Here is a 22578-nt window from a genome sequence, read left to right on the forward strand (position 1 = left end):
CAACACAGTAAAATTATGTAAAATTAATTTATTCTTTTTTTTATATGGAGGGGTTTAGAATCACATCACATTTTGACACCTGTTCAATTAGCTTTTTGTCTCCATTTCTTAAATGTACAAATATTTTGGTCTCTGCAAATCTAAGACTAATCAAACACCCACAAAATCTTCTTGAATTAAATATTAAAATAACTCGCAAATTCTCTCCGCTGATTACAAAACAATTAGAAAATAACAGCCTAACTAATATGTGTCTAGAATTATTTCTATTTTTTTTTTTCCTTTTTGGGGGCGACACAAAAACTTGTTTTAATGCTAACACCGGTTCTGTGTACATTCCATACATTATAGTAATACTATAATAAAAGCACCAGCAGGCAAATATTACTTAAAATACGGAACTTCATCTTTTTTCTCAGCTGAATCAAAACAAACTTTCCAACCAAGTCAACTTATTGTTTTTTTTTTTTTCCTTTGGGGAATCTGCAAAATCATGTTTTCTCATTTTCTTCTACCAGATTATTTGACTTGCAGACAGTAATGTAAAACGAACATGCAAGCATTACCCCAATAAAGCAAAAAACTCAATAACCTGCAATCTTACGTTTTGATTTTCTTTAGATCCACAATTGTAACCTTAAGTTATCCAAGTTAAGTGGTAATGAAAGCACACACAATATAGTCATAAATACATACACTATTATCATTACATCATAATGCATTAGAGTACAGGAGTGCATGAACATATGTATATCCTTATGTATTATCTTTTAACATATAATCACACAGAATGGCAGAATCAGCATATGTGCCCCACCCCCAAAAAATTATTTAAAAAATCAAATAAATCAGTTATTAAATAAATCAATTGGTATAATGAGCGAAACGAAACAAAACAAAGCACTCTTTTTCAAACCCTGTGCAACTACATATCATGGAGAATAAAACTGTCCATCTCTACTGTTTTATGTTTGCCAAGAGAATCAAGACAAAAATTTATTACCCTTGCCCCCCCCCCCCCCCCACCTCCCTCCCCCTCCACTCCACTGCAAAAGAAAAGTCCAGATTCATCATTGGATGCATGTAACTCATAAGCTTTGTGAATTTGCATGTATACCTTCCTTCAAATAACTCGGATATATATATAAATGGAATCGCACCCGAAATTCAAAGTCATAATGGTGACTTTCCAAATTCTCTCAGTGCCATGGATCCCATAATAAAAGGTCACAGGAACCCAACTGGAATGGGACCAAAAAAAAAAAATAAATAAATAAATAAATAAAAAAAAAAATAAAATAAAATAAATAAATAAATAAATAAAATAAGTTAATAAAGTGAACTAAATAAGGGACTAAGTAATCTAAAAATATATAGACAATATTATTATCTGTCTAAATAATAATATGTGCATTCAATCAGTTATAGTACAACTTCCCCTAATTGCACTTTTCAGCAGACTCAAATCAGAATTTACAATACACTAATTCTAATAATGATGGTTATTAGTTCTTAATATTAATAATCACCATAAGGATAATTTACACACACTGTTTGAAACAATGTTCGCACTTCTGTGCAATACACTTTTCCATACAAATTGAATTGTACACCTTTGAATTGTCCTTTGTATCCCCTGGATCGCAACCGGAACCACACATTGTGTGTAAATGTGCCTCAAATTGAACACAACTGTGAATTAATAGAGATGACATGTAACCACTGATTTTTTTCCCTAAAAATATGTATATAGGTTTCTAACACTCAAAGGCCTATGCTAGTTACTTAAGGTTTACAAGCACATGAAATGATTTCCATCACCCCTTTTTTTCTTATCAGTTGCTTAAAAAACAATACATTTATTATCATAACATTCAAGTCTAATTAAATATAATTAGCCTCATCAAGCAGGGCTTTCTAACATTTTTCTGTGTTATTTTTAATCAGCATCACAGAAAAGCTACCAAACCTGTCTTGCTCTAAAAAAGTTGACCTTTATTTTAAACTTTAATTTATTTACTATGTACATACCTAGGGGTCTGATTTTTTTAATTGCCACTTTTAATTTTTCTTTTCTTTTTGATGCTCTAGCCACTCTTTTGAAAATATCTGGTGGATAAAAAGAAGTCCCAAACTTAAAATTTTAATAAACAAATCATGTTATCCATGAAAATACATAACTTTTGGTGGGACTTTTGTGTGAAATATAAACCTCATTTTTATAACCACTCCATATATATTTTTTTCTAATCATTAAAACTTTGTACCTGAATTCACCTACCCCTCACTTCAATTTTATTCTATTTTAATTTCCTTTTAAACACATAATACCTTTCACACAACTATCCTAGTCTGGATTTCATTCAACTTAAAAGACACAAATTTTGGGTGTATCAATATAAACTGATATTTTAAAATTCTACACTAATTTCAAACTTCCAATTAATACAACAAAAAATGGTCATACTTTCCGTTTTATAAGTCACAACTTCAACGCTCACAGCAATATCTGTCAATGAAAACCCCATCCTACTTATAACTCCTTGCATGCTTCCGTTTAAATATATAACAAACAAACCCTATATTCTGTCCTTTAAATACAAACTCAGCTGTCTTAGTGAACATAAATGCTTGTCTCTCCTTTATTTACATGTTTTCAAATCTATATTACATGTCTACACTAACTGCTGCCAGTTAAGTTTTTTCGCGCACCCAGGGTTACGAGCTGGAGAGCTGTTTGTGTAACAATGTCAGCCCAGACCAAAGCTTTTTTATGCTTGGAATTTTCAAGCTTTTTTTTGCTTTTTCTTATTACCAAGCAAGAAACAATCATTTCATAATGCTTTTTCAAAAAGCTGGTAAATTTGGAAAAGGGATTTATCATATTACTCTTACAAAGAGTGTCAAGTGAAGAATTTGTAATGGTGATTGAACACCATAATGATTTCTCTGTGATTCTTTTTTTTTTTTTTCTTCCTTGGTAATCTGCATTATCAAAATGCATCATGATTAAAAAAATTGAGATCACTCTGAATAAAGCAGTATAGTGCAAAAAGCCAAGCAAACACACTGGTAACATAGCAACATTGACCAGTTACCTAGCAACAGTACCTGTAACCTAGCAACAGTACTGTTAGCATATAGCAACAATGCCGTTTACATAGCAACAGTGATAGTATCATCACCTCTTGAGGAAAATGATACTTGGAACTTTCAAATATTCAGAACAAGTCATTCTTACTCCTGATATTCTCAGTTACAAACTTCAATTTTGAAATTTTTAAAGCTTCAGATACATATCGCCCAAAAGCAAAGCAAAAATCACCCTGTAAGTAATATGGTATAGTACGTTCCTTAGTATAGGCCCAAGAAAAATAAACATAGTCTGAAAATAAATAGGACATTTTGTTAATATGTACATATTTTATCACAAATAACATTGCTGCTTCATAGGGATTAAAAGGAACTCTGAGGTCGAAACTTGGGCCAGGTTTCACAAAAAGTGCTGGCGAAGTATTGTCATAACAGTGCCATTTGCCAAACCTATCTGCACATTAAAAAAAAAAAAGATATTTAGCAAGCACTGTGAAATAGGTCCCTGTACTTCACATAATTTAGTCCTGTTTTTTTCACATCCAGCAATTCAGTTTTCTGTATCACGCCAGTCTGAAAGACTGATAACATTATAACCTGGATAGTACATAAGAAAATGCAGCATTCTCAACAGCTGACTAACAGATCTGCTGATCAAATATGGCAACCCACTAAAAAAATTGCTGCATAATCTGCTAATAGACACTGAATGGACTCCCCGTGGGGATTACGCGATGATCATCCAAGTAGGTCGACCATATTTGATCTGTGGATCCATTAGTCTGCTGTTGTGAATGCTGCCTAAGTCACCAAAACAGTGCCCCAGCGCTTGACATGGTCAGTTAACCAAATTAGTTTTTATTGGTACATTTGGGGGCAGACTTGTTGGAACTAGTAAATTTCGTTTGGTACAGAAAACTGTACTGCTCAATGCAGAAAAGGTCTAAGACTCCCATTTTCTAATACAGTAACCGCCATAGTTTAAATTTATCTTCATCTCCACAATACTTTATGTGTAGTTTTGATATTTCTGGCCTTTATGTCTTCACAGCCTTTTCCTGTTGAAATTGAAGCCCGCTGCCGATAACATCAAAGTTTTGTTTTGCCCTGGGCTATCTCTTTCGATTTACTGCGCGTCATGTCTTCCATCTCCTGTTATAATAGAATATCACCCCACTCAAATCCTTATTTCATGTCACGGCAAAAGTCCTTGTTCCATTTAAGCCCTTGCTTCTTGTCATTTTAGACCTTGTCTACATCATTTAAGCCTCCATCACTGAAACCTTTTCCCTTACAGGCATGAACTGAAGATTTTCCTGTTGTTTTCAATTTCCTTTGCAGACGAACAAAGCCTTTAAGGTAACACGACAATTTGCTTCATTAATTTAAAAAAAAAAACGGCTTCAACCTTGTTATGTCTTATTTTTTAACATCCTTGGCATAGCAGTAAAGCTCATACCCATATACTGGGATGGGATTAAAGTCCCTTTTAAACTGCAGGTCCAGCTTAAAAACCTCAGTCTTCAGAATCTGTATAATCTCTAACCTACAGCTCGAGGTTCAAATCAACCATCCGGCTCCCGTACAGATTCCCTCCACTTGGACCTCTTTTTTTCTGTATTCATAATTTGGGGCATAGTGTTTGCATCATAATGCTGCCCCGCAGAGAGAAGATTTTATACAAGTATATTATGTTTCGGGCATAAATAAGAATGTCCCATTACCACTATTCTTTTTTTTTTTCTCTTCATTTTGTAAGTCCTATCAGGACATGAATACTGATGTGTTCACTTTCAGTTCAAATGTCTGTGTGTGTTTGCCGTATTCTTTTCCATAATATTCATCAAGCAGCGAAGATACAAACTCGTTATTGTCCTGGCTGTTGGAAACAGACTGAAAAAAATAATGAAAAAATGTAAATAATAAGAAATCAAAATGGTATTCTTCTGTGTGTATATATACCATAGGCTCCATTCACAACAGATGTCTAACTACTAGTAGATCAAATATGACAACCCACTTAAAAGCTTGCCATCTAATATTTGATCCAAATCTTATGCATGTCAGATCCACTAGTTTATGCCCATTCCTAGACATTTATGCTCAGATTCATTCATTTATGTTCAGTTCCACATATTAATCCCCCCACTTACCTGATATCTGTGCCAATGCAGACTTGGGTGAGACATTTATCCCCAGTTTCATTCATTTATGCCCAGTTCTCCACATTAATGCCCACACTTACCTGATATCTGTGCCACAGCAGACTTGAGTGTATAATAATGATGCCCAGTTCTCCACATTAATGCCCACACTTACCTGATATCTGTGCCACAGCAGACTTGAGTGTATAACTAGAGGATCAGAGAGGCGATACCGCCTCCGGATATTGTACCACCAGCTGGAGTAAGCGCATTCGTATGGACCCCCCCCTCCAAAAAGGGACACCATCACCAGTCTTGTGCTTGACAAGCTCTATAAGATGCAATCAAGAAGAGTTCTCAAAATATGCAAAAAAATATAACTAAAAATGGTACAATCAAGCAGATTTTCGAATTGACTTGCACTTTCCTACCCTTGATCACTCCTGTATTCTCTAGACAAAAGGCCTATTGGTTTTCCTTGAAAAGTGTTGTCAGTGGTGCATATATGCTGACAAAAGAGAAAACCTAGGGGCAACAAGGGGCACATCTCTGCTAGTTTTAAAGATATGAGAGGCAAAAAAAATATGCAAAGCTCAGTTCATGGTGAAAAAGTAGGTCAAAGGTCAATTTCAATATCATACTATATGAATTTCTATTCAAGTTCAATAGCAACCATGGGCATTTCTTTGCCAATTTTGCAGATTTAAAGGCCTGAAAACATGCAAAAAGCAGTTCATCATAAAAAGTAGGTCAAAGGTCAATTTCAAGGTCACAGATTGCTAGTGTAATACTTCCTATTCAAGTTCAATAGTAAGTATGGACCTATCTCTGTCAGTTTTGGAGATAAAGAAGAAAGAAAATATGCAAAGTTCAGTTCATAGTAAAAAGATGGTCAAAGGTCAATTTTAAGGTCACAGTAAATTGCCAGTATATGACTTACTACTTAAGTTCAATAGTAACTATGGACCTATCTCTGCCAGTTTTGGAGATAAAAGGGAATGAAAATTTGCAAAAGTCAGTTCATGGTGAAAAGTAGGTCAAAGGTCAATTTAAAGGTCACAGTAAATTGCCTCTAATGACTTTCTAATAAAATTTAATAGTAACTATGGGCGTATCTTTGCCCGTTTTGGAGATAAAAGGAAACAAAAATTTGCAAAGTTCAGTTCATGGTAAAAAGTAGGTCAAAGGTCAAATTTAAGCTCACAGTAAATTGCCAGTATATGACTTCCTATTCAAGTTCAATAGTAACTATGAACCTATCTCTGCCAGTTTTGGAGATAAAAGGGAACGAAAATTTGCAAAGTTCAATTCATGGTGAAAAGTAGGTCAAAGGTCAATTTTATGGTCACTGTTAAATTGCCAGTATGTGACTTCCTATTCAACTTTAATAGTAACTATTGACCTATCTCTGCCAGTTTTGGAGATATAATGTTACAATTCTGAGTTACAATAATGTGCCACCACAATGTACTTTTTAATACAGCATAACACGAAAACCGTATGAAATACAAAAAAACGGAGACCATATGCAATGTTGGGCTTTACATGCTCTACAAAATGCAAAAAAGAACGGGTCGCTAGCATTAACGGTTCCCGAATTAGAGACAGTTTTCAGTTTCGGTATCTTATGGCCGCTTCTCCCGTGAAAATGCACCGATTGACCCCAAATTCATGGAGATGAAAGATGACCCAAAGGGTAACACTTTCCAATAATATTATTGGTTAAGTCTGTGTAGTGTCTGAATAACAGCGCAAATAATATTTTTTTTGTAAAAAATTTCATTTTTTTGAAAATTTTGGCCCATTTGACCTTGACATAAAGGTCAAATGTCAAATCCAAGGGCATATTTGAAATCTACACATATGACTTTTGGGAAGCCGTCTGTAGAAATTTTTCCCATAATTCCTTCCGTAGGGTAGATAATTGGCATTGAATTTTCAAAAATTTTGACAAGGGTGCATTTCAACGAGCGTCACGCCCAGGTTAATGCACCGACTGAGACAAAAAAACCTGGGGGTTCAAGTTGAGGTTATATGTGACCTAAATCCAAGAGATGGGGACAGGGGTCCTTGCGGTCTAGGAGGAGAAGCGGTAACGGTGACTTGTATCCGGCGCCAGTACGCGGAGCCGGCGGAGCTTACGGAGCCGGCGGAGCCAACGGAGCCGGCGGAGCTGGCGGAGCCGGACGAGACGGGTCGGGACTAAAACCATGAGTACCGCCAGCGTACACGCTGGTGGTACTAATAATGATGCCCAGTTCTCCACATTAATGCCCACACTTACCTGATATCTGTGCCACAGTAGACTTGAGTGTATAATAATGATGCCCAGTTCTCCACATTAATGCCCACACTTACCTGATATCTGTGCCACAGCAGACTTGAGTGTATAATAATGATGCCCAGTTCTCCACATTAATGCCCACACTTACCTGATATCTGTGCCACAGCAGACTTGAGTGTATAATGATGATGCCCAGTTCTACACATTAATGCCCACACTTACCTGATATCTGTGCCACAGTAGACTTGAGTGTATAATAATGATGCCCAGTAGGAAACTAAAGCTGAATATTGTAAAGAAGTGAACCAGCACCCATCGATCAAAGCTGAAATGGATGAAAAGATATCAATTTTAAATCAGCTCAAAATTATAAGTACTGAAATAGAAAAAAAAGGTAGCACATATACAGGCATAATCAAATCATGCTAACTTTAGAACCTGATTGGTATTTTAGGCCAACAATGAACATCAGCAGGTTTTATCTTAGATCCCATTCCCATATATTTTAGATTGATCTATCCCCGTGGGGAGTCTCACTAGATTACTGTCAGATAATCCGGCTTAAATGTCCGTCCCACCTACTACAAGCTGTACGGGGGTAATTAACTTACGTGCCCGCTCTGCTGACAGCTATTTAGCGTGAACCCCCAGGGAGTTAGGTCGATCTAGTTGGACTGATCTAATCTCTGGGAATGGGGTCTTAAACATTTAGTTCCCATCCAAATAATACATTGCCCTAAGTGCCAAAATTATCAAAAATAATATATCAACAGAATGTAAAGCATAATTGGATAACACCCACAACAGCATTTTAGGATAATAAGGTATTCATACGAGAGGAAAGCAAAAATGGCATCGTGGTTTTCCAGATATTAAAGTAAAAAAAAAAAATGTGCACGGTTCCAGCATCAGCTACGGTCATGCAAAAAATCTCAGGTGATGGGAATATTATATATACAGACCTTAATGCCTGCATATATATGTGAAAATACCAATCAGCATTAAAAGGAACATCACAACTGCTTTAACAGTAATTATCTAAAGCCCATGCTTGGTAAAGAATTGATCTGCACTTTCATCCTATTAAGATATCTATGTTAGTACTTTCCATTTACTGCATCTTTTATGATATAGCTTTGAACTTCTCCTGAACCTGCTGGCCAATTTTTTAATAATTAAAGCATTTTACAGTTTACTCAAGTCTGTGACAGCCCTGTAAAACAAATATAATGAAAAGGGAGGGCAAATCTAGGAGAGCATTCCCAACAAAGTTGATCAGCAGTCCAGTGTGTCAAATATGGCGCATGCTTGACAATAGATTCTTGCCTCCCACGCGCACCATCCCAGCAGTGACATGCTTTCTAGTGGGTGGTGCCATATTTGACCTGCAGATCAACTTGTTCTTAATGCACTTTTAGACAAAAATATTGTCTACTTGATTTCAAGATAAATTCAATCCATTATAAATTAGAATTGGTCTGAAACAAATGCCACATCCAGGGATGAGATTGCCATTTAGTATATGGCATGGGATCCAGGAGGCCCTCTGTATCAAACTCAAAAATGATATTTTTGGCCCCCAAAATGATGAGTATCTGCCAATAGTCAGAAAAATCTCACTATAACAGCAACCTTCCTTGTACTAGTAACCAGTCTTATTTATTTGCATACTTTATCTGGCATGACTAAATGTACTACTTATTTAACACAGATCAAAGCTGATCAAAAATGTATGGTTCAATATTTGAGTCCAATCATCAGGCTAAAGTTCATTTGTTAATCAGGTACCTGGTACTGGGAGCAAGTTAAAATATCCTAGCCAGGCTGGAAATCCGCCACTGGCCCTACTGCACATACAGTACTAGTAACCATCTCTATCACTGATTAGAAATCTTCATAATTAATACATACATTCTTATAATTTCAACCAATTTTCAGGCTTAGGTTCAAATATATATATATATATACTAGTATGTGAAAAGAGCCACTCAGATACTAGGAACAAGTTAAGACATCCTAACCAAACTGGAAATGCGCCAATAGAGAGAGGCTGGCCCTACCGCACAATATCGTCTCCATCACTGCAAAATACAATACAAAAAGCCCTTGCCAAGTGTGTGAGGTAATCATCCGAGTAAAACAACTACTTCATTGCACATGTCGTAATAGTAACAGCTGGTTACCTTGTTATATGTGGGAGTGGATGATTAGTTAAAGTGCAAAGTAAATAAATTTTGTGAGCACTGTGTGTATACTGTCCTTGGGGGAGACAGGAAATGAGGGGCAATACACAAGATAACTGCAGCTGCAAACAGCAAAGTTTTAACACCTTGCGGTAGAGTTTTCGTCCTTTTCATAATTTAATAACAATTTCAATGAGCACAGAAATGTTTTTACACTTAAGGTTCTCTAACTACTAAATACACACACACACACACACACACACACACACACACACACACACACACACACATGGGATAATAGTAAAGATAGGTAATAAATGAAAAATTCAAAATAGTGTTACACGAAAAAAGTGTTTTCTGTACCTAAGGGCGCATTCCCATAGATTTTCGATCGATCTATCCCCGTGTGGAGTCTCTCTAGATTACTGCCAGAAAATCTGGCTTAAATGTTGGTCTCGCCTACTACAAGCTGTAAGGGGTAATTAACTTTAGTACCCGCTCGGCTGACAGCTATTTAGTGTTAACCCCCAGGGAGTTAGGTCGATCTTGTTGGATCGATCTAATCTCTGGGAATGGGGTCTAAGAGGCTTGACTGGTCTTAACATGTAAATCCTCCAGGGCAGGGGTGGATTGAGGCTGTCATCTGGGTCTTCTAGAAGATGATCAGATATTCAAGTTTACATTGATGGGTATCTAATTTTTTCTGTCTGAAGATGGTCAAAAATGGAGGGTGGATCAGCAAAAAATAATCTGGAAGACTGTCAGAAAAAAAGCTTTGGATCCGCCCCTGTAGGGGGGGGGGGGTGGTCACATATTTTCACAAGTCCCTATGTAGCAATGAAAACTGATCCTGTTAACCGCTGCGTTGAGTTTGCAGGGCTGCATTTAGGCGACACTCTTACCTAACAGCCACTAAAGTTGTCAAACTCTCATAATGGCACGAAACATAAAAGTATATTGCACGTCAACATGAAAAGGGTATTTTAAAATTAGATAAGAAAATAAAGTTCTGAGTGCAATTTACCATACTGGCCACACCGAGTTATCCCTCACAATTACCCACTCCACTGACCATTATATAGTGATTTTACTTTTATAATCACTATATAAGACAGGGGGAGGGGGTGGCTGGGGTAGCCGTAGCAATTTTTTTCACTAAGCCAAATCACTACTTTTTCATTACTTCTTTCACAAAATGGTTTAAATTTGACTGAAACAAGTCAAATCAACCCAGTTTTGTTAAGCCAACATAACTAAGTCAGTTTTAGCATTTGGCTAAGTGCGTATTCCCAGACATTTAGATCGATCTATCCCCGTGGGGAGTCTCACTAGATTACTGTCAGATAATCCGGCTTAAATGTCCGTCCCGCCTACTACAAGCTGTAAGGGGGTAATTAACTTTCGTGTCCGCCCGGCTGACAGCTATTTAGTGTGAACCCCCAGGGAGTTAGGTCGATCTAAAGTAGGTCGATCTAATCTCTGGAAATGGGGTCTAAGTTGGCGAATGTTAGCACTACCCCAGGGAGGGCAAATGCAATTTGGAGGTACCGTTTGTATTACCCCACTCCCTAGCTGTCCATTGTGTAGACCAGTTAGCTCTGAGGATTACAAACAGAGTACTTGCAAACACTCAAATCTAATTTCTTGAATTTATTCTACAACAGCTTCTGTTTAACTGGTAACCAGGGGGGGTTACGTAACCACCATTTTGAAATAGGGAGTCCAAATTATTTTCTTACTGAGACAGGTCGTCTAGGCTCCATAGGCTGCATAATGAAATTCTGAATAAAAATTGGCTGATTAAAATTGAAATAGGCGACTCCAATAGACAGCTGATTCAGCCACGATTTGGAAACAGGGAGTCCCAATTCATGTTCTTACTGAGACAGGCTGTCTAAGCTCTATTAGCTTTATCAATAAAATTCTGATAAAAATAAAAGTCCAAAATAAAATTGAAATAGGGAGTCCAAAACACATTGGCTACTGTTAGATACAGTTGCCTGTAACACATCATTTATTTATTATTATTATTATTTTATTTTTTTTTTTTTGGTGTGTGTGTGTGTGTGGGGGGGGGGGGGGTCTAGTAATAGTACTTAAATTTCACCATCTTTTTAAGGTGGGACAGCCCAATATATGAGTCAATCTGAAACATTCAGAAATGTACATGATTCCAAGATTCCCTTTTCATGTTTATCTGGTTTTGTTGTTCTTCCCTTCAAATCTGCATCTGATCTTTTTCATATACCATTTTGACATTTAGTTCAGTTTGATTTGGCATTTTCCCTTGATCGAATACAGCAAGTTCCTTCTTTTTGTTCCTCAATGATTTATCTGATTGCTTTCGTATATATACTCTATTTAGCTTTTCTTTTCCTTGAATGTCAGTACTAGTATTCTGTTTTGGGTCTTACTGGTATATGTCACTGATTTTTTATTTATTATAATAATAATAATTATTATTATTATTTTTTTTTTTGCTTGAAATCTTCATCATGAAATCCTTCAAATCATGCCATGAGTCAGATTGAATTTCACTGACATTAAACATGATGCAGAAAAACTGGAATGTCTGTTCTTTCTAATTATCTATCACATAAAAAAATTCATGGAAAGCAATTTAAAGAGAAGATGAAGTAATTCTATTTCTTATCTAGCCTAATAATGTTATTTTATTTACTACTAAGGTACTTTTTTTTTTTTTTTTTGAGGGAGGGGGGGGACTGGTATAAAATACTCCCCTAAAAGGGATTTGGGTAGCATACTCATTATTTTACTCATATTACATAAAATCGATTTTTCCTTTTACATTTACTCTAAAAGCTATATACAAACACATCAGGCATACTTGCAATTACTAGTATTTGAACCTCCCCCATGTTTGTTTTTGAACTAAGTATGTTTTTTCAACTTATGTGTTTGAAATGTTGTATAGTATTTGATGCCTTAGCAAATCACAAAGCAAGCTCTCTTTTGACACACACACACACAATCGCTCTAATGCATTTTAAAACCTTACAAAAGAAAATTCTTTCCAAAAGCTCAAACAATATCCACCTCTAACTTTTCACTTCTGAATCAAAGAATATATCTGACTGGGCACAGTGACTCAGCATTTTTTCCCCAAATAACTCTTTTGAACATTGAACAATCATATAAAATTGGACCACAGACAGAGTAAAACTTTCTGGGTTTGATTTTGCTATTGCAAAAGTTATAATCTGCCATCAAAATTACCAATAACGAGTGTAACATAATGTCACTAAGTTTATTCTAAACCTTGAGCAAGACAACATTATTGACACTATTACTTTCTACCACCAAACCAACAGGCTACATGCCTAATGGAACAATTAAAGATGGCCAAACGTGCTTCATGACACGCTACCAGTCAATGAGCTATGCATACAGTCCTATCAAGGTAAGATAAAGTATAAACAGACACTGCTATTCAGTCAATTACAAGTACGGTCCCCATTCATTAAATGACCTTGGACTCTTTACTCCGATCAAAACTTACTATAAAACGTCTGATCTGCTAGGTTTGCTTGATGCCTGACCATCAAATAGATTGCCTCATTTGTCTTGGGGAAAGACTATTGATTTCATGAATTTTTGAACAAATCAATGAAAATTAACAGAATTGGTTCTTATTTTTCAGAGGCATTAGCTACCGTTTCAGCTATGGTGTTTGGTTGCCTGTGAGACAGTCGCGGTGACAGTGGCATTTCATGAAATCAAAATGAAAAGGCGACAAAAATACCAACCTCGCGTATACAATCAACTCCTGAAGTATCAAAATACCCACATCGCACTACCTAACAAGAATGTGCATTTTTTTACCGCCTCAACAAAACAACCAACTTCATTCTTTTATTACTGAAGAGAGGCAGTGTTTTTATGGCTTTATACTCAGGCATGACATAAAATCTAGAGGAAATCAATTGTATTGCCTATCAGTCCTTGCTTAGTTGGAAGGAAAGTCACGATTCTGGTAGGATAAACTTTCCTGTTAGCAGTTGACAACCTGAGAGTGCCTTTTATTTGTGGAAAAACTACATATCTACTTTTTCAGCTGGTTGCAATATAAACCAAGCAATCACTTTTATAGTATTATCATGTTGAAGATGGCATTAAAATCCTACAGGTGAATGCTCAAAGAGGACATCCGAATCAGGTGTTCTTAATAAGCTTTTCTTTTTTTTTTTTCATTCATCAACAGACAAATGAACCCTGGTCTAAAACCAAACTGGTGGTTTTATTTATTTATTATACAGCTTCTGTTGTATACAAATATGATGTTAATTAAATAACATTAAAATTCACGATTTTATTCACATGGCTTTACATAGTTTTCCATATATATGGAAGGTCACAAGGGTAAAGCTATTAACCTTAAAAAACTTAAAGACGTGTACTAAACATCCGCGACATATTGTGAATTATGAAGTTGCTTCAAGGCAGAAGAGTCTGAAGCTAGACTCATGTCAGAAAGTAAAATTTAGCTAGTTGTTAGACATATTCTAATTTAGCTGAATAAAAGGAAAAAATAAAACATTTACCTAATTATTATTGTTATCATTATCATGATTATTTATTTATTTATTTATTTATTTCCAAACCTATATTCACTTTTCATGTTCATGTTTTTCTATGTCCCATATTAACCAGCAGTATGGCTTAAAAAATTCTATCCTTGAGGGAAAGATCCTGTAACTGACTCCACCACATGTATCTTATCTATAACCCATCTCACCTGTAGCCTGTACCATGACCCGCAGTTATCCCCATTCACAAAATACCTGACCTGGACTGCCCCCTGTCCACGTGAAATATCACACCTGGTCAGCCGAGTGAGACGTACTTGGACTCAAGATCACAAGCAAAGGGTGATGGTGCATGTGTGTACTAGTTTACAGTATGTGTGTGAAAGAGAGAAACTGTGTGTGTGTATGTGTGTGTGTATGAAAGAAACTGTGTGTGTGTATGTGTGTGTGTATGAAAGAAACTGTGTGTGTGTTTGTGTGTGTGTGTGTGAAATGTGAAAGAAAGAGAGAAACTGTGTATGTGTGTGTGTGAGTGTATGAGTGAGGTGACTGTGTGTGTGTGTGTGTGTGTGTGTGTGTGTGTGTGTGTGTGTGTGTGTGTATGGGGTGGGGGGTGAATAAAGGCATTTTACATTTACAATGGACCCTACAGTACTCAGTATCTGTGAAGTTGCACAGAACCCAGATGATAATTTTGTTTCAGGCTAAAATTTTCAACCAATATTCTAGTCTATTAAGGCCTTAAAGATAAACTGTAGTTCAAGCATATGAAATATTGTGCTTATGACTAGTTTTTCTGAACACTTGTGGACAATTATGGGTTTACCATGAAATTAAGTCTAGACCAAATTTTTGGTTTCAAAGTTTTTACCAATTTTTAAGATTAATTGTCTTTCAATCAGTCCAATGACACCAAATATCAAACATTCATTGACAAATTATGCGGAAATAATTTTCAAATCCTGTTCAATCTACAATCTATTCACATTTAAGATTTATAAATCTGTATTTGACTAACCTGTCAGTTAAGGACTGCTGCCTCTGCTATTCAGCAGTGCTATAAATAGCACATAATATTGTTAAAAGCCATTAATTTACCTCTAACATGTCAACCTTCGTCTTTATTAGAAAAACGGAAAGTCACCCGAGGTCAAATGAATTCTGTACATGTATATAAAAATCTGGGCTAAATCTAGGTTTAAATTTCCTAGGCTAAATTGCTAGATATTTTTAACCATATCTGACAAAATAACTAAATCAATCATATATTTTGCAAAACAATGGAATATTATACATTTTCCTAAGCTGAAATGTTTGAAGCATTTGGCTAAAATAAACTAGCTTAAACTCTGATCTGGACCTAGTAAATGGAATTAATTCGAGTTTGTGTAGGTTTTGTCAACTGTTTGTATGATCTTTCATTTCCTATTATCACAGTTACTGTTAACTCAAAGCGGCAATTTGATTCAATTACTGTGTGCACACACAAACACAGATAAGTATATATGCGTAGGGCCCATTACATGGCTATTTGTAATACCTTGAAATTGTATGTTGTTTTTCATGAGGTAAGTTTTCTGTTGATTGAAATGGTAATCAAAAGAGATAGTTAAGCTTGATTTTTGTTAGTTTCATTTTATTTATTTTATGGCAGTGATTTTAATAATAATGTTAGGTACACTGACATTTTCTTGGAATGGAGGAATTTAGTATTCTTATTAAACAACTGAACAAAAATGTACCTTAAATTAAAGGGATAATAACTCTTCATATGAGATCTATATTTCACAATAAAAACATTGTGAAAAACTCATAGAAATATAATATTTTGTTTTACCACAAAAAAGGCAGTTATAGCTATTATTCTGATATCTGAGCTTGTCTTTAGACCACGTGACCTCCATTGATGGCTACACTGTTAAAATCTCTTAAGAGATTTTAACAAAAAACCAAACTTTTTAGAAAAAAACCAGGGACTTACTCTGAATGTAAAAATGGATTCATTAACCATTGGTAAGTATGGGAAAATTGTTGTTTACTCCAGGAAAACTCTTTTTTTTTTTTTTTTTTTGGCCGAAGCGAAGAGTTATTATCCCTTTAATGTCACCAAGGTACCTGTTGGGCAACCAAAAGATTAAAAATACAAAGTGTAGTGGGGGCTCTTTAGGGGACCACCTGTGAGTTATAAATTTGGTATTGTTACACCCCATTTCCATACATTAGATCGACCTACTTTAGATCGACCTAACTCCCTGGGGGTTCACGCTAAATAGCTGTCAGCCGGGCGGACACCAAAGTTAATTACCCCCTTACAGTTAGTAGTAAGCGGGACGGACATTTAAGTCGGATTATCTGAAAGTAATCTAGTGAGACTCCCCGCGGGGATAGATCGATCTAAAATCTATGGGAATAGAGCCTTAGTTTACCTATTTTAGGTTGACATCAACAGGTCTCCTTAACCACCCAGCCACAAACAAGCAATTATTTCAGACAGACAGGTTTATTCAACGGTTCCATTTGAGTGGTTTTATGGTACTATAATGTGGTAGTTTTTAAACAGATCTGTATTATTCCTACTTGACATGATTTATGACTTTATATCAAGGTGAGTTGACTGGTCTAATGGGCTGTGTGGATATCATGTCATCTAACCCCCCCCCCCTCCCATCACTTTAACAAGCAATTTGTAAAAACAAGGATACTCAATGGCACATGTTGCCAAAAGGTAAAAACAAACAAATAAATAAAGAGAAAAAGCCTGACCCAAGCAATAAATCCTACATGATTGGTCAATGTATTGATCTTGGTAATGCTTGAAGGTGTCTAACCATTAAGTCAAATTATGATTTTAATAAGAGTTTTATAAAATAAAGAAAAATGGTGGCAACAGTTTCAAAATAGTTTAAAAAAACAATCAAACATGCAAACAGTAAGGTCAGCTTGACCCAGCAAACAGTCTTGTATTGATCACATATAAATTGATCTCAATCACAGGAGTCTTTCTGCACGAAAGTAAAACAGAAAGCTAAGCTGACAATTCATTAGATGTTAATTAAAAACAAACATACAAATGTTTACTTTGCCAGAGACGAGCCACTATTAGTAACACGTACTGTAGACACGCACGTCTCAAAATGTAAAAAAAAATCGTTCAAAAATATCTACAAGTGAAAATTTTAATTTAACCCCTTTTCAACATTTCCTATACTGATATCATATTATCTAAATGAACATATTGTATAAATGAATTCAACTGTCCCGATGCAAATTTGCGGCTAAAACAAGGACTACCTGACTATGCGGTTGCTAATGCTACTTGTCAAAACTCGGTCAAAATTGCCCGCAAGTTTCGGTCACCGCGACACCGGATTTCGGTTCGAATTCGACTGAAATCTGAAAGGAAATCAGTGATTGTCTGGCAACAAAACAATCGCTAAGGAGTCATCTTTAAGAATGTACCTGTAATTTTGTGTGGAATAGTTTGGTTTGTCCTCTGCCATCGGCTGAATCTCTTCGACAGCTGGTCTGCCGTCGGTGTCGTCGTCGTCCGCCATGTTTACATCTTATACAGAAGGTCACTTGCCCTCAAGGTCACTACAAACAGGTAATCTTTTTTTTTTTTCAAAAACCTTAAAATTCAATCTTTTACATCATGTTTCAGGGATAATAATAATTTTCCTCTGTAAATAATTTACTAATTATATATAAAATATGTTTGTGAAAAAATAATTTCGATTCCGGAAATAAGTGATGACCTAGTTTTCCTACTTCGGGTATTTCCGCAAATCCGAAAGGAACGACAAGCACAAGGGCATCCTGGCAGCCGCTGCAGGTTAACCATAGAAACGAAAAGAAGCAAAGATGGAGGCCCCCGAAAAAGGAGTGCCGTTGTCAACCAAACTATCCAAGCACGGTCAAAATGGGGTCATACAGCCTTTACTCACCGGTAATTTTAAGCCATGGCTCTCTTTCAATTCATTCCAGGGGTTGCAAATTGTAAATTTGTAGCGAGCCTCAGCCATGTCACATTTCTGTGAATTTCCCATTCAGTTTATTTTCACTTTCTGTTTCGTATCCATTGCATGTGATCTTTACACAGAGGCCATTTCTCAAGTACTGAGGCACGCTATTTTTGATAAAAAGAGGCAGTGATTCTGTGAAAAAAAGACTGACTCACTGTGGGGAAAAAGATTTAAACCAAATTGTGTAGTAGTAACACATGCACATGGTGTGTGTGTGTGTGTGTGTGTAAGGTGGGGGGGGGGGGGGGGGGGGGTAGAGACTGTTGAGGTAAGACTACAAAGTTGCCAATTTTCCCACATTACACAGTTTAGCCATACATTTCTTTGTGTTTGTCAGCCCACTTTCTCTCATGAATCTCTTACAACACCATCAAATACCAGAGTTCTCTTTTGGGCTCTTTTGGTTTGTTAGACAGCATTCAGATTTTGACATCATACCTGCTGGATTGTTCTAGCTCTGCAAAGGATATTTGGTTAAGTGCATTAAGTGTTATTTGGGGAGAATCTCCCATAAAGTTGGATTGATCCAGCTAGTATGATGGGTTTATCTGAATGCTCCATTGGGTAAAAGCCTTATTTAACAGTAAAGGAACAGATTTTGATAAGATTCTGCAGGATCGCCCAGAAATGCCCCAACTTGGAATCAGTTAGATTTTGGTGGTGACCCATTGCTTACTAGTAATTGATAATAAAGGAGAACTGAGCTACCTCAGCACAGGTTTGCACTCTTTTAAGTCTTTTTTTTTTAATGCCTTTCTTTTATGTACTGGCTCAAGCGACACCAGTAAAAGTAAGAGAGCGGTGTATAGTACAGATAGTGATGAATCATCTTCCAAGTGCATGTGCAACTGATGTCACAAGCTTGCCAAGCATGACCTAGCAGTTATTATCTGCAGCACATGCAGTCAAACAGTTCTACACAGATATTATAATCTTCTTCTTTTGACTTTTTGCAAATGATCCATTATCCAATGTACAGTAGCTTCTGTTGAGCCTGAGCCTTATGATTGCAGGGATGAGATTTTTCTGATTATCAGCAGATTTCAGATGTTTTGGGAGCCAAAATTTCCACTGGCCTAGGCAGCCCCTTGGACTCCATGCCATATTTTCCAACTTTTTCACTAAATAGCAGTCTCAACTCTGATTGTCTCTTTTGATTCTATGAATCATTAATAGTAGGAGATCTTTCCATACACAACTGAGAGGAAAGTAAAGGACTTTTTTGCACGTGTTTTATGAACTTTTAACAATTATAATAATAATGTTTATTGAACACTAAATATGTACATGGTATACCATTTACTGGCTCACTTATCTATGAAGAGTAGTATATATACATGTATACAATAAGGAAAATAATGAATAACATGACATGACATATTAATACCACTTAAATAATTGTTACCTTACTTAATACAATAAAGTAAGTACACAATCATGTGATATTTTATACACTTGTAAGGCTGCTTTACGAACACTTTTAAAAATTATATTCGTGTTCTTATCCTTGCAGATTTATACCAAATCACAATGGCATACGCCTACTGGAAAAGCCAGAAATATGAAGACACTGCGGTGTTCGACCTTTTCTTCAGAAGAAATCCTTTCCGAGGAGAATTCACGATATTTGCTGGGTTAGAGGAATGTATCAAGTTTCTGGAACACTTCCATTATACAACAGATGGTAAGAAGAATATCTGAGTTCTTAAAAAATGTGATGGTATACAGTCTGCGACGTTAGGCACTAGCCCGAGGCAATTGCCCACCTAAAGTGGCACCGGGCTAGTAAAAAAGTTGAAATTTTATAAAGCACTAGCCCGAACGGGCTAGTTGAAATTTTGAGCCTATTGTAACACTCAGTAAGATTTCAAAAATATAAGTCGCCAGTCTTCTTTGTCCCTGCCTCTAATTTGACGTTTCTAGATAGTATGATATGCCTCTCAGTTGAAAAATCTCACACCTAGCTCAAACTACTGAATATTGATTAGTTGCTATAAATAACTTCACTGTAGTTATTTATAGCAGCAGTCTGTCTGATCAGCGTGTCGGCATCTTTTTATTTGACCAGTTTGTTGTCATGACTACAAATTGCTGTCAATCAAGTTACTGGATCAGACCGGAATTCCTTGGTACTAGCAACAGGTTTTGTCAAAACAACACTGTCTCCGAAGCAAGTGTAATGTATGCATTATCTCATAGAACATTTGGGTTAGGACCACTTAGCAGACTGAGGGGTGTAGTATTCTATTTCCTTTTTGTTTATAATTTTTTATTTATAATTTTAATATCCACGAGTTAATACATTTTCCTTTGCTTATTGCCTTTTAAAAACAATAAGACCCAGGCAGTTACATGTGACATAAATACCCTATGAACTATTCTTGACAATGTGGAATAGTTGGGTTTATGCCATGGCTACCCCTCCACACTTTGTCCTGGTAAAGTCCTTGAAAAGTTGTTTTTACAAATGTATAACCAAAAGAATTGTAACCAAAAAAATTGCAAGACGTTTGTTTAATTACCCTTACAGCACCTATGTATTTTAATTTAGAAGTGGCATTATATACCAATGTAATTGGTAATACATTGTCGGAAAAGAGCCATTGTCAATAAAAAGAATAGGAATTTAAAAAAAAATTGATTGCATATAAAAATGGAAAGAAAGGTATTATAAAAATATGAAAAGTAAGGGTAACTATATTCAGTATTACATATTAAAAAAGGGATTTTTTTCAATATTAAATAATTAAATATATTTAGTTGATTTATATTCATTTTCAGTTGATGGGGTGGTAAAATCAATTTTACCACCCCATTAACTGAAAATGAACCTGATTGACTTTGTTATTCACTTGCTCTACTTCTATAATAAGGTTTACAAGAAAGTACAGTATGGTACCACAACTCTTTACAACATCTGCTTAAACTTTTTTAATGAATTATTTAAATTGGGCTAGTGTTTTTTGGTTCGGGCTAGTAAAGTTTGAGAGTCTGCTAGCCCGAAGGGCTAGTAGTCTTAAAAGTTTTTGGCACAGACTGGGTATATGTTTAGAAGGAAAGCAGTTTGCAGGTTAAAAATATTTCTTTTATTTTATTGTATTATAATATTTTTAATTTGTTTTTGTTTTTATCGAACCTTTGAACACAAGGTTATTTTCATCTTGTCTAAATTGTTTGAGAAATTGCCAGCTATGTTTTCAGGATTTTCAGTTTTTAAAACTTTAACCCATGTAAATACAGATTGTTGTAAGTGTTTCATTTTTTAGCACTCTCTGAAATCACACTGCCAGCATTTGATTGTATGAGCTTACAGTAGAATTGTTGTTTTACACTACCCTTATACACAATCTAAGTTTTTTTTAAAAATTATTATTATAATTCTGCTTTTATGACGTCTTATATTTATACAGATACCTCCATTTGGCTCTATGAGCTTAATGTAACCTATTTTCCAAGCCAAATTTTTTAATAAAATTGGTTAAAAAAAGACAGAAGTTATCTGGATAAATGAATTTAAACACTAAATAACAAAACAACATTATACTTAGACAAATTTAACTGTGTGTATGCATTGTTAGGGATCATAATTATGCCAGTCATACATTCACAAAATTGTTGTTTAACAATACCATCATAATGGAATATGTTTTCTAACTCTTTTTTTTTTTCAACATTCTCTGTTTTCCTATTTATATTTGCACATATTTTTTGGCTTGCTGTGTAAACTATTAGAAATGCTTTTTAGTCAAATGCATGAATAAATTTGGCCAAACCCAAATTATGAACAAAAATGATAAAAATTGATAAAAGGTACAATACCATCATTATTGCAAGTGCTTTCTCTCTTTTTATTTTAGTAATCTTTGTGTTCATCGAATGCATTTGCCTATATTTTTGGCATGCTGGGTTAACTTTTGGATTTCGGACTAATATCTTTTGGCAACATATCTCAATAAATTTGACCAAACCAAAATTTTAAACAAAATCAACAGTTGAAATTTAGCCAAAAAATAAATAAATTAAATAATAATAATGATAATAATGAATAAGTAATTCAAATCAAAATTTGAACTTTCACTTAAACTAAATTAAAACGTCACAGTGTTTATAATGTGCTCAACATTTACTGCACTTGTCTAAGACTAGGTTGGAGAAATTGAAAGATTAAACACATGATTATGAGGGTTGCCCAATGCCAAGCTTTTGTGTTCTGTTCATCTTCCTCCAGCAAGGTTGAGGTAAGGGATACAACCAGCATTGATAGTGCATGTTGTTTAAATTATTAAGCTCTTAAGAAGACCGTAA

The 22578-nt window shown here is 35.5% G+C and overlaps 2 protein-coding genes across 3 annotated transcripts in view; one reads left to right on the top strand and one right to left on the bottom strand.

The window, feature by feature from the left end:
• Positions 1–482: 482 nt before the first annotated feature.
• Positions 483–18317, bottom strand: LOC106150489 (uncharacterized). Its single transcript, XM_087019030.1, has 4 exons — positions 18196–18317; positions 17711–17845; positions 7744–7846; positions 483–4986 (listed from the first exon to the last, which is right to left on the bottom strand). Exons 2-4 carry the CDS (start codon positions 17803–17805, stop codon positions 4858–4860), a joined length of 327 nt encoding a protein of 108 aa, XP_086875156.1. The 5' UTR covers positions 17806–17845; positions 18196–18317; the 3' UTR covers positions 483–4857.
• LOC106150496 (nicotinate phosphoribosyltransferase) overlaps positions 18019–22578 on the top strand; it is a 32717-nt gene continuing 28157 nt past the window's right edge. For both annotated transcript variants that reach the window (XM_087019028.1, XM_087019029.1), the window contains exons 1-2: positions 18019–18197; positions 19787–19957. In XM_087019028.1, coding sequence (XP_086875154.1) covers positions 18113–18197; positions 19787–19957 — 256 coding nt within the window. In that variant the 5' untranslated portion in view covers positions 18019–18112. The remainder of the gene's footprint in view (positions 18198–19786; positions 19958–22578) is intronic.

The sequence above is a fragment of the Lingula anatina genome, chromosome 8 (assembly GCF_051362555.1).
Source record: "Lingula anatina isolate TDL-2025a chromosome 8, LinAna3.0, whole genome shotgun sequence".
NCBI lineage: Eukaryota > Metazoa > Brachiopoda > Lingulata > Lingulida > Lingulidae > Lingula > Lingula anatina.